This window comes from Pseudonaja textilis, chromosome 2, assembly GCF_049901715.1.
Source record: "Pseudonaja textilis isolate UNSWEBS1 chromosome 2, rPseTex1.2, whole genome shotgun sequence".
Lineage (NCBI taxonomy): Eukaryota > Metazoa > Chordata > Lepidosauria > Squamata > Elapidae > Pseudonaja > Pseudonaja textilis.
Genome location: NC_141991.1, coordinates 194,406,914 through 194,419,073, shown reverse-complemented (window position 1 = coordinate 194,419,073; position 12,160 = coordinate 194,406,914). Strand labels below are relative to the sequence as shown.

Below are 12,160 nucleotides of genomic sequence, written 5' to 3'. Positions count from 1 at the left end.
AATCATAATCTTCTCCTATACTCATGGAACTGAGCAATCAAGCTAAGCTACAGGGTCTCAGATTCAAAACTCAGCTGGGCTCATAGCAATAGTAATTAGACTTATATACTGCTTTATAGTGCTTTACAGCCCTCTTTAAGCGGTTTACAGAGTCAGCATATTGCCCCCAACAATTTGGGTCCTCATTTTACCCACCTCAGAACGATCGAAGGCTGAGCCAACCTTGAGCCTGATGGGATTTGAACTGCCAAATTGCAGGCAGCCGACAGTCAGCAGAAGTAGCCTGCAGTACTGAAGTCTAATCACTGAGCCACTGAGGCTCATAGGCTAATTCTTGCTGTTTCTTATAAAAAATCCATATGAGAGGAAAAATCATCCTTTCTGACTGGCTCCTCAGGGTTTGATTCTCCAAACTTATCTCCTGGATGAATTAAATTCCTTAACATTTTCAGTGTCTGAATCTTTTGAAATTGAGTTTCTCTACATTCACAATTATGAAAGAAGTACAGACAATCCTTTCTTAGCAACTACTTGTTCAGTGACCGTTCAAAGCTATGCCAGTGATGATCAAGAACATTTATAAGTGGTCTTCAGAGTTGCAGCTATCACTTGTCCCTGCAGCCACGTGATTTGGATTTCGGCTCTTGTACAGTTGTGATGGTCTCAGTATCCTATGGTTTATTATTTTATTTTATTTATTTGATTTGTCAGTCATTTACAAGATGATAGGTATAAGTATAAACATGAGTAAGAATACAGGAAATAGGTACGAATAAATGGGGACAATAGGACAGGGACGGGAGGCATGATGGTGCACTTATGCACGCCCCTTACAGACTTCAGGACACTGGCTGCTGCTTCAACTAAAAGATGAGTATGCTCCCATGCAAGATTTGCATTTCATAAGGCTGCAGGTGTAGCTGGTGTAGCTGGAGAAATGTTGAAACACGGATGCATTGTGCATATGGAGAGGATGTGTGTCTTATTTAACAGCAGATCTGTATGGAGACTGCAACTGTGCAGAATGGTTGGAATAATGCAATTATTATTATTCTGTACAAAGTGAAGGGTGGAAAGAAACAACTGGCAGGGATATTCAGAACAAAACACATTGCTCATTTGTGGTAGAATTTTCCAAGACAGTCTTCATTGTCAGAAAAAATATAATTGATTTTGCATGCAAATACTGAAGTTTGGAGACAGAATAATCTCTTTTGAAACTTAATCATGTCAAAAAGTCTGTATTCTTTAACAAAGCCAAATTGTCTTCAAATTTCTTCAGGTCTCTGCATCTGTTTCCCCTTGGGCATATTGAGAACAGTTAAATCTTTACTTAGAGTTTTTTGAGTCTTCAAATATGGAAAACAACAACATATGTGTTTGTCTTGATGTTTTAGATTGGTACCAGAGGATGTGGGAATGGATATCCTTAATAAGGCCATGCTAGATTCCACTTCAATAGAGATGAGACCTGGTGAGCCTACATTTTAATTGTTTTTCTTAAATTTTCATTCTCTCCTGGGGCATTTAATTATTCACTGAGTGAACTATTTCTGTACTGTGATACTATTATTTATTTATTTGGAATAAAATCAGCTTAATTTTGATATTTAATTAATTCCATGGTTTCTTTGATCATCATTTGCAGTTCTCATCCACTTTCCACCGTGTTTAATTTTCATTAGGCTGCAAATGAACTTGCTGCATATGCTAATTAGGTACACTCGCTTTCTTCACTTCAGCCTGTACAGATTTAGCTTCTATTTACCAGTGAAAACAACACAATTAAAATTGCTGCCTAAGGTGTCATCAGTTAGAAAAGAAGTCTGACATATTAGATTATTCCTCAGCCATTGCATTACATCCAAGACCAGGGAAGATATAAATGGCAACTGCCCAAGATATGAATAATCATGTTCCAGGAAAAATATAATATTAGCACCAGGGAAGGTGGATTTTACAGCTGTGTATAAAATCTTCATATTTGTTCTGTTAATTAGAGGGCAACTGATGCCTTATCAGAAGTAACAAAAATAGACACAGGTTGGCTGGCAACAGCATTCTGCTCCAATTGAAATGTTATCCTTATTTGACTTGTAAATACAGTGTCTTCTGTATCTGCTATTAATTATTAGGTCCATGTCTACATAAGAATAGTTTGCAATAATGAAGGCTGCAGTGAAGCAGCCCATGCATTTCTAAGGATGAAGTGGCTGTGTTACTTCACTTTGGACCTTCACTGCTTCCATTGGTCCATTGTTGTAGCTGATGTGGGCTTCAAGACAAATACCAGTCAAGGGAGATGTAGCAGGGAAAATCACCTAATTGAAACATTTCCTTTTTGGGTTAACAAAAAAGAATCTTGTTCCTCTTCTCTTTGAAATGGGTTCATCTATCAGAACAAATGGTGTAATTTATCCTGATAATTGGGAGAAGATCCTTGGCAAAGCAAGATAGGGTAACTCAGGTTGGTACCTCATTCCTTCCACACCATTAAGCTCTTCACCTAGGTCAGGGGTCCCCAAACTTGGCAACTTTTAAGAATTATTTATTTAAGACTGTAAGCTATGCTGGCTGGAGAATTCTGAGAGTTCAAGTCCACAAGTTTTAAAGTTGCCAAGTTTGGAGACCTCTGATCCAGGTGAATCCAGGTGAACCTAGGCCTATTTTTGTTTTCTGGAGTCACATACAACTATTAGATAGGTTGAGTAATTTTTCAAAAGTCAAATTAATTTAAATGTTATTTGGAGTCATAGTTTTAATCTAAAACAGAGATTCTTCTCTTTTTGTGCTTATTCAGAACCTCCTAATTCGCTAGACCTTAATGGATCTCATCCCAGAAGGATAAAGCTCACTGCTCCAAATATCAATCTCTCTTTGGACCAGAGTGAAGGATCTGTCCTTTCTGATGAGAACCTGGACACTCCAGATGAAATCGATATTAATGTAGATGATCTTGACACACCAGATGAAGCAGATTCTTTAGAATATGCTGGACATGGTAATGAGTTTAATTTGGTAAAAGTGAATTTGCAGCAATTACCTATGTGTGTTTATGGGGGGGTTGTATACTTTGGCATGAAATTTTACAATTCTCTAGGGACCTAGCTGTCAGGTCATGAAGACAGATGTGCAGTATAAGAATAAACAGCTCTAAGGAAAAGCAGCACACACACATACACACACACACACAGACACACACACAGAGTATAGATAGATGTAGACTGTTATCAAATTGTAGAACCAGCTGTTGGTTATTTGTATACAATATTTTTGAAAGATTAAATGTTTATCTGTTTAATTGGATAGCAGGAAAAATTGTAATATTGAGGATAATTTCTAGTTCAGTTATTTTTAAAGATTTCCAGGTGCAAGTGTAAACATTGGAGGATGCATTCTGGTATGCAGCTATGATACTTATATATTATCTAACCCCAATCCTAAAATGTAATACGTGTTTTGTTTTAGAACTATGGATTTCTCTCTTTTTCCATCATGCCAAAGGATTTTAAATACCAGCAAAGGTCTTTTTAAAAACTATTTAGTATGTAAATTCTTCTTTATTATTTGGCTCTCCAATGATTTTTTCACAGATTATATTGTTCCTGCAAATAATCCAACATATGTTGATTATTAACTTCATTATGCTAGAAGGATTAAATGGAAGAGGGTTAATTTAATTTAATATCTGTAAGATTGTTATTCTAATGTAACAAAGATTATTGCAGTAACCAAAAGCTTGGAATTTATATGTTATTATATAATGAATTATGAATTCCTCAGCCTTTAGAGCTCAGAAAAAGTGCAAAAACTTTCCATTGATGGAAAGTTAGGGTTATTTCAGATTTATAGTCTTGAACCACAAATATCACAGATCGCAAAACCCTACCAGGTGAACATGCAAGAAATTAAATCTTTTAAGTTAATTTTATATTCAGAAAATGAATGGGAAATATCAGAAAACAATAAATACACACACACACACATATTTACATATCTACATACATAGAAAATGATGTACTACAGTAAAGTTCAAAAAGAACACTTATTCATGGAACTTCCTTTTGAGAATAATGTCATTTAGTTAATTGTACAATTGATTTCAGAGTTGAACTCAGAAATTCAGTTTTCTTACTGAATGAAACAGGCTTTTCTTATATTAATGACTGCTTATTTAAATCCTCTATTCCTGTATTTTCAGAAGAGCAACCACCCGTTAAAGAACCTTCTCAAGAAGAATCTGAATCCATCCCAGAATATACTGCTGAAGAGGAACGGGAAGACAACAAGTTATGGAGAACTGTTGTTATTGGAGACCAGGAACAGAGGATCGATATGAAAGCAATTGAACCTTTTAAAAAGGTTATTTCTCATGGAGGTACAGAAAAAATATATAAGATTTATTAATTATACTAGTATAATTAGAAAACATTTGAAAATATCCTAATTGTAAATGGTCTTGCATATCTGACATAAATGTAGAATACGTTTCCTTTGAATAAAACAGAATCAGTGAATGAATTCCTTCACTACTGAAAACTCTGTAATGTATCTGTAACAACAGAATGCTTTTGATCTGAAGTATGTGAGTTGATGAGTCATTAAATCATTTTATTCTGGGCATGAGTTTCCAGATCTCTGATTTACACTTCCAAAGGAAAGCAGCTTAGAAAAGAAAAAAATGAGAGAAGAAAATACAGTATATTCAGTGTTCATGGTACAACTCCAGGCCTGTAAAGGAACATTTCATCATATTGAATGCTTTGAACTTAATATATGGTGTAAAACCGGCCGTGGTTTGTATACCATAGTTTATGGTAGAGTGTAAACACCCACAGCAGCATATGGCCCATGAAAGCTACTTGGACAGCTTCAGAATTTCTAGAAGCTGTCTCCAAAGGAGAAATAATTAAAATATAAGAATAGTGTATTGATTTTATTTAATTAATTTGTTTTTAATTAAACCCAGCCCAGCTCCAATACACCCATCATAATCTTCAGTTAGAAATGAGGGCTATCACTTCTCTGTAGCTTAGTATGATGTCTGAATCCAGCCATTGTGGTTTGTTCAACAATTCATGGTTGAAAAAGAATATGGTTTAATACAATGTGCAATCACAAGCATAGCCAGATTTACTGAGGGTATTATAAGGTATGGTTTAAAGATGTCTATTACTGCAAGTTTCTCCCTACATGTCATTTAAACCAGTATGTTTTGACCAGGTGTGGATGTGCTGAGACTAGGATTTTGTACTTATTTTGTAGCAGAACACATGTCTTGAAAGAGAAAAGTTCTTTCTTTTTCAGTGTTTAACTGCTGTAATTTAGGCCCAATATGGAATGTGTAGTAGTGGTTTATATCAGCAGTATCTCTATGCCAGCCTTCTAAGAGTTTCATCCAGCTTTAGGCAATTCTTATGGATTGCCTGATGAGTGAACAGGCCTATGGATCTGGGCAGGGCCCTGTAGGTATGGCAGAACTCTATGAGTTCAAGCTTTTCAGGACTAGCATCTGTTCTTTCCATTTTTGTTTCATTTATTCTACTTATTTACTAGAGTTAATAATTTCTAGAATTATTTTGAATTGAGACTTTAATAACAGATGCAGCTATCAATTCTCCAAATGAGAAACTTCACCTGGGAAATTCTTACTTCAAAATAGGAGGATGTCATAAGACATTTCGGTTTGGAAGTAGCTTTGACTATGGTTCAGTGTTGTTGAATACTTTGCATTGAGTTTCCCAGGTTGTTTTTCTCATTAAAATGTTACCTTGAATTATGCAACTGGTAATAGGGGGCTTCAATTGGTTACAAAGCCTGCCAATTCTATTGTGTTAGAACTGTTTGTGAAACATATATTTTTGACTCCACAGGATACTATGGTGATGGCTTGAATGCCATCATTGTATTTGCTGCATGTTTTCTACCAGATAGCAGTCAAACGGATTATACGTATGTCATGGAAAACCTTTTCCTGTAAGTGTGGAAATTTTGTAGTAAAACTCTTTTATGTGGTGAAATAGATATGATGATTTTCATTAAGAGATAAGTGCAGAGTTGAAATGAGTTCATTTCTTGCTCAATTCTTTTGAGGCAAACAGAAATTTGGTTTGTAGAAATGAAATGAAATAAAATAAAATGTACTACAATGGAAAGAAGCCACTGGGAAGTGATTTCTGCTTTGCCATAGTTAAGGGTGAATTGAGCCTTGATATTTACTTGCATTGCCGCTAACCTTCCATGGCTGAAGTCCTGTATAATTCCATAATACAAATAGTCTCCAGCTTACCACAATTGAGCTCAACATTTATGTTGATAAGCAATACAGCTGTTAAGTAATTTTGCCCCATTTTATTACCTTTCTTGCTACAACTATTAAGTGAACTACTGCAATTGTTAAATTAGTAATTCAATTGTTAAATGAACTCCCCATTGACTTTGCTTGTCAGAAGGTCGCAAAAGGTGCTCAAATTATCCTGGGACACTGCAAGCGTCAGAAATATTAACCAGTTGCTGTGATTTGAATTTTGATCATGTAACCATGGAAATGGTTGCAGTGGTTGTAAGTGTGAAAAATGGTCATAAGTCACTTTTTTTCACTGCTGTTGTGACTGAACAGTTGCTAAACAAATGATAGTAAGTTGAGGACTATCTGTAAAACTATAATTTCACATTGTGGGAAAGCCACATAGGTCAAGAGTTCTGTCTGAATTTTCAGACTATGTTCTTGCTTTGAATCCTGTCCCAGAAATGCTCCTAAATTCTCTGGCAATGAGGCGTGAGCACAGACATTTACTTGTATTGCAGTTTTCATGCCCTGAAGAGTAAAATTAGCATGGGCTTCTTATTTAAATATTTCACACTTCCAAAGAAGTGACAGTATGACCTGTACTATGTAGGTTACATAGCCTAGGGGTGGAATTACACTTTTAATAAAGAACTTCCTCAACTGCCAATTTTGTTTCTGGAAATTATGTATTTGCTTAAGTGCTAACACATAGGGCAGTGTTTCTCAACCTTAACAACTTTAAGATATGTGAGCTTCAACTCCCAGAATTCCCCAGCCAGTTGAACTCCACATGTTTTAAAGATAATATTTTAAAGTTGCTAAGGTTAAAAAATACTGGCGTAGGTTCTTAAAAGGAAAACAAATGCTTATGAAAATATTGTTTCTTCCCACTTCTTTTTCTTCTCCTTTTTTTTTATGAGATATGTAATAAGTACTTTGGAGCTCATGGTTGCTGAAGACTATATGATTGTTTACTTAAATGGAGCAACTCCAAGGAGAAGAATGCCGGGACTTGGATGGATGAAAAGATGTTACCAGATGATTGACAGGCGGTTTGTGGATCACTTATATTTTCTAATTATTATTTTCTTAGTCTATTTACCATTTTAAATCCTCTTGCCCCATTCTTTGTAAATGCAAGCTGTTCCTTGTATTATGAAGATTGAGAAGATTTTAGAATGTATGCCAAAAGTATGTGAATCTGTGTGTGATAATGGCTATACGATAATGGCTATACTTGCTGAGCATGTGACTATCATTTTCTCAATAAATGTGTTTCATTTTGAAGACAAAGTATTTTAGGCCCAGTACTCTTCAACATCTTCATAAACAGATGAGGGAATAGAAGGGGAATTTACCAAATTTGCAGATGATACTAAGTTGGCAGAAATAGCCTACACCCTAGATGATAAGCTCAAGATCCAGATGGATCTTGACAGACTTGAACACTGGGCCTTATCTAACAAAATGAAATTCGATGTAGAGAAAAGTCAAGCCTTACACTTAGGCAAGAAAAAACCAAAATACACATATAGATTGGGTGAAAGCAGGCTTAATAGCAGTAACTGTGAAAGGGATCTTGGAATCTTAGTGGACAACCAATTAACTATGAGCTAACAGTTTGGGGCGGCAGCCAAAAAAGCCAATACAATCCTAAATTGCATTTACAGAAGAATACAATCAAAATCAAGTGAGATACTAACACCACTCTATAAAGCCTTAGTAAGGCCACACCTAGAATACTGCATCCAGTTTTGGTCACTACACTATAAAAAAGATGTTGAGACTCTAGAAAGAGTGCAGAGAACAGCAACCAAGATGATTAGGGGACTGGAGGCTAAAACATACAATGAACAGTTGCAGGAACTGAGCATTTATTTATTTTATTCATTTATTTGTCAAGCAAGTATTAGATAACAGGTATAAGTATGGTTATGAATACATGAAATGGATACGAATAAAAAAGAAACAATAGGACAGGGACGGTAGGCACATTGGTGCACTTATGCACGCCCCATTATGCATGCTACTTATGCACGGCTTATACTTATGCATGGCTAGTCTACTGAAGAGAAGGACCAGGGAAGACATGATAGCAGTGTTTCAATATTTGAGGGGCTGCCACAGAGAGGAGCGGGACGAGCTGTTTTCCAAAGCACCTGAAGGCTAGACAAGGAATAATGGATGGAAACTGAACAAGGAGAGATTTAACCTGGATATAAGGAAAACATTTCTGACAGTGAGAGCAATCAGCCAATGGAACAGCTTGCCTTCAGAAATTGTGGGAGCTTCATCACTGGAAGCTTTCAAGAAAAGACTGGACTGCGATCTGTCAGAAGTGGTGTAGGGTCTCCTGCTTGGGCAGGGGGTTGAACTAGATGACCTACAATGTCCCTTCCAAGTCTGTTAATTGGTAATCTTTCTTTTTAAATGCAGATTAAGGAAGAATTTGAAATCATTCATCATAGTTCACCCTTCTTGGTTTATAAGGACAATTCTAGCTGTCACAAGGCCATTTATAAGGTCGGTCACTTTTGGACTTTCTAAAATGCTGAGTTTTCACATGATCAGGAACTGCTTTGATCGCAAGATAAGCAATTGGGGAAGTAAAGAAACAGCTTCTGATTCAGCTTTGCCCTGATGTGGCTCTCTAAAATGATAAATATATTTGTGTAATTTTACCATGGGTAACATTAACAAAAAGTAAATTTATCATTTTCTTATAATAATTACATTTTAACTTCTATATATGGCATTATCACAGAATAATTTATGCAGTATTTAATAGGTTGGTGCAGGCAAAATGAGTGCTTGTTCTTTTTCTACACAAGTTAATCAGGTTTTTAAAAAATGCTGTCATCCTTCTTCTAAACAACTCATGAGCCCCAAAGAATTACCGACCTATACTTTGATAATCCTGAATTAAGTAATTGATTTAGAGTGTATAGCACTGAAAAAAAATGTTTGCTGAAATTTGAAGTACAGGTTGTCCTTGACTTACTGTCATAAAATTTCTATTGCTAAGCAAGGCAGTTATTAAATGGGTCACACCTAATTTTACGACCTTTTCACCAAAGTTGTTAAGGAATCATGCAGTCGTTAAACAAACCCAGCTTCCCCCATTGACTTTACCTGTCAGAAGCTGACTGGGAAAATCGCAGATGGCAATGACATGACACTAGGACACCGCAACCATTGTAAATACATGCTGGTTGTCAGATGCCCAAATTTTGATCACGTTGGGATGCTGCAACTGTTGTAAATGTGAGGACCAGTCATAAATGACTAGATATATAAGATCATTCCTAGCCTAGCCGGGAATTTAGTAGCTTATTAGTTGACATGGAGCTGAATTTTATATTTTATTTTATCCATATTGCTTAACCAGTGAATTGTGCTTTTTGTTTTTTCAGTTCAAAATTCAGTAATAAGATACAGTACGTCAACACTCTGGCAGACCTTAATGAACTAATTCCAATGGAATATGTAAATGTCCCAGAAAGTATTGTCAAGTAAGTGAAGAGCATTTGGAGAATAATAATAAGTTACTTCTATAAAAGGATTGCTATTTTTAGGGAAAGTTAATTTTATCTAAATAATATATAATATTTAAAAAATATTCAGTGGTGATTAAAACTGAATAGCACTAGAAATAGTTTATCCTGTTTATCATATTTAAAAACACTGTTTAAATTATAATCTAGTTCTTTGTGGTATAAAGAAAGCCAGGCCAAGAAAACAAAAGAGGAATAGTTAAGAAATCAGAATAAATTTATATAAGTTCCTATAGAAGAGGTGATTGAGAGAAGCTAAGAAAGCACTTTTCAGATATCTGAAGGTTGAATCGGTAATCTCATTCTGAATTACCCCAAAGAGAAGGGCCAGAGCCAATTAGTTAAAACTATAAGGAAGTAAATTCAGGTTACATGTTGGCAGAAACTCATGACTACATCAACTGTTCATCAAGCAACAGGTTGCCATCTACACCAAGTGGTGAGTTTTCTTTTACTGGAAGTCTCCAAACAGAGGCTGGCTAATTGTTAATCAAGATGTTGTTGTAGATCCTGCACTAAGTAGCATTAGGTGGTCTCTTTGGTATCTGTCAACTCTATGATTCTGTGAAAGACCTAAGAACGTATTCCAATGTGTTATTACTTCAATAATTTATTCATATTATCTGTTGTGAGTAAAAAAATGTTTTCAAAATATTTTTGAGAATTGCACAAGACATTGTAGAATGGGAATATATTTTATCACAGAAAGTGGAGATGAAATTCTCAAAGTATTCATGTTCTGAGCACTGATGTTTTGGATACTGTTTCTGGTTTGGGTACTGTATGCTGTATAAATTATTCCCCTGTTGAAAACTTTCAGGAATTGCTAAGGATGATAGGATATTAGTTCAATGTAGCTAGACAGATCCAAGATGGGGAAAATCCAGAACATTTCATGGTTTTACCAGTTCTCCCAGTGCGCATAGTAGTTCTCAGTGTGAACATGCCAACCCACTAATATCAAAGCAAGTCTGAAGCCTGTTGAATAAGGTCCAAAGGATCATACTATAGACATTGTAGTTTAAATTTGCATTGACACGAGATACATATACAAGAGCCTCAGTGCTGACTCTACACTTAGAATAGATAGAATAGAATAGAATTGTTTATTGGCCAAGTGTGATTGGACACACAAGTTATTTATCTTGGTGCAAATGCTCTCAGTGTACATAAAAGAAAAGATGCATTCGTCAAGAGTCAAGAATCATAAGGTACAACACTTAATGATAGTCATAGAGTACAATAAGCAATCAAATCATACTAGGAAACAGTCAATAAAAATCGTAAGGAAACAAGCGACAAAGTTACAGTCATACAGTCACAAGTGGGACTTCAACTTAACCTTGGGAATAGCTCCTTGCGATGTGAAGGTGATACATTTGGCACAAATATAATGTCTGCATATTATTTGACCTTGTGTATGTTTGTCCTTTACCCACTTTTATCTTGAAAGGTATGATGAGGAACGATCCATTCAGAGAAGAGTAAGGTAAAACCCTTGCTCTGCTGAAGCCTGTGCTGATGTTTTTAAATGACTGAGGATATGTGAGGCGATATAGGATTTCAGCAGCTGACATTTAAAAAGATCCCGTAGCTCTCTGTAATGAATGTCACACATGAGCTATTGAGATCAGTTATAAATTTCCTTAATTTGGCCTGTTCTGGATTTAACTTCAATCACTTTGTCAGCTTTGCACAGCATGCATGCTGCAAACTCCTGCTAGTTTTACAAGACCTGCCTACATGGACAATATATACATACATACATACATACATACATACATACATACATACATACATATGAAATAAAATTCGGTAACACATTAGAAAAAAATACTTCGTTGGTGCATAATTTCAAAAGCATGTTCCTTGCTTGATTGACATTCTGCTTTTCCCCGCTTCTATTTTATGTTCTGCTTGCTTCTTCTCCTTCACCAATAACCTTTACTCATACAGACTGGATGAAGAGCTCAAGGAGGCATCAGCAAAGTAAGACAGAATTCTGATAATAAACTATATTCCTTTTTCATTCTTAAAAAGGATTAACTATTAAGAAAATTCATATTAATTCTATACGGGACAACACAGAGTGTCATTAGAATAGGGAATATTACTGCTACATAATATTACATAGGAATAATATTCACTATTCTCAATGGCATTTCTGCAGAGTGGCCTGGGGAGTCCTGGGAATTGTACTTCAGCAGTAGTTCAGTCTAATCATAACTGCTAAATAAAATATTATTTTTAGGACATGGTGCACAATTGGTAATCCCTAAGGCTTTGTATGTTCCAAGTCCACTTTCAGTGGCTGCCA

General features: G+C 35.6%; 1 protein-coding gene across 4 annotated transcripts in view; it reads left to right on the top strand.

Moving 5' to 3' along the window:
- Nucleotides 1-12,160, top strand: part of PRUNE2 (prune homolog 2 with BCH domain) — a 124,537-nt gene that overhangs the window by 97,533 nt on the left and 14,844 nt on the right. For 2 of the 4 annotated variants that reach the window (XM_087926742.1, XM_087926741.1), the window contains exons 10-18: nt 1,398-1,474; nt 2,801-3,001; nt 4,202-4,378; nt 5,874-5,976; nt 7,210-7,341; nt 8,726-8,812; nt 9,703-9,801; nt 11,297-11,332; nt 11,800-11,832. In XM_087926742.1, coding sequence (XP_087782868.1) covers nt 1,398-1,474; nt 2,801-3,001; nt 4,202-4,378; nt 5,874-5,976; nt 7,210-7,341; nt 8,726-8,812; nt 9,703-9,801; nt 11,297-11,332; nt 11,800-11,832 — 945 coding nt within the window. The remainder of the gene's footprint in view (nt 1-1,397; nt 1,475-2,800; nt 3,002-4,201; nt 4,379-5,873; nt 5,977-7,209; nt 7,342-8,725; nt 8,813-9,702; nt 9,802-11,296; nt 11,333-11,799; nt 11,833-12,160) is intronic. The other 2 variants (XM_087926744.1, XM_087926743.1) reach the window with 2 other exon arrangements.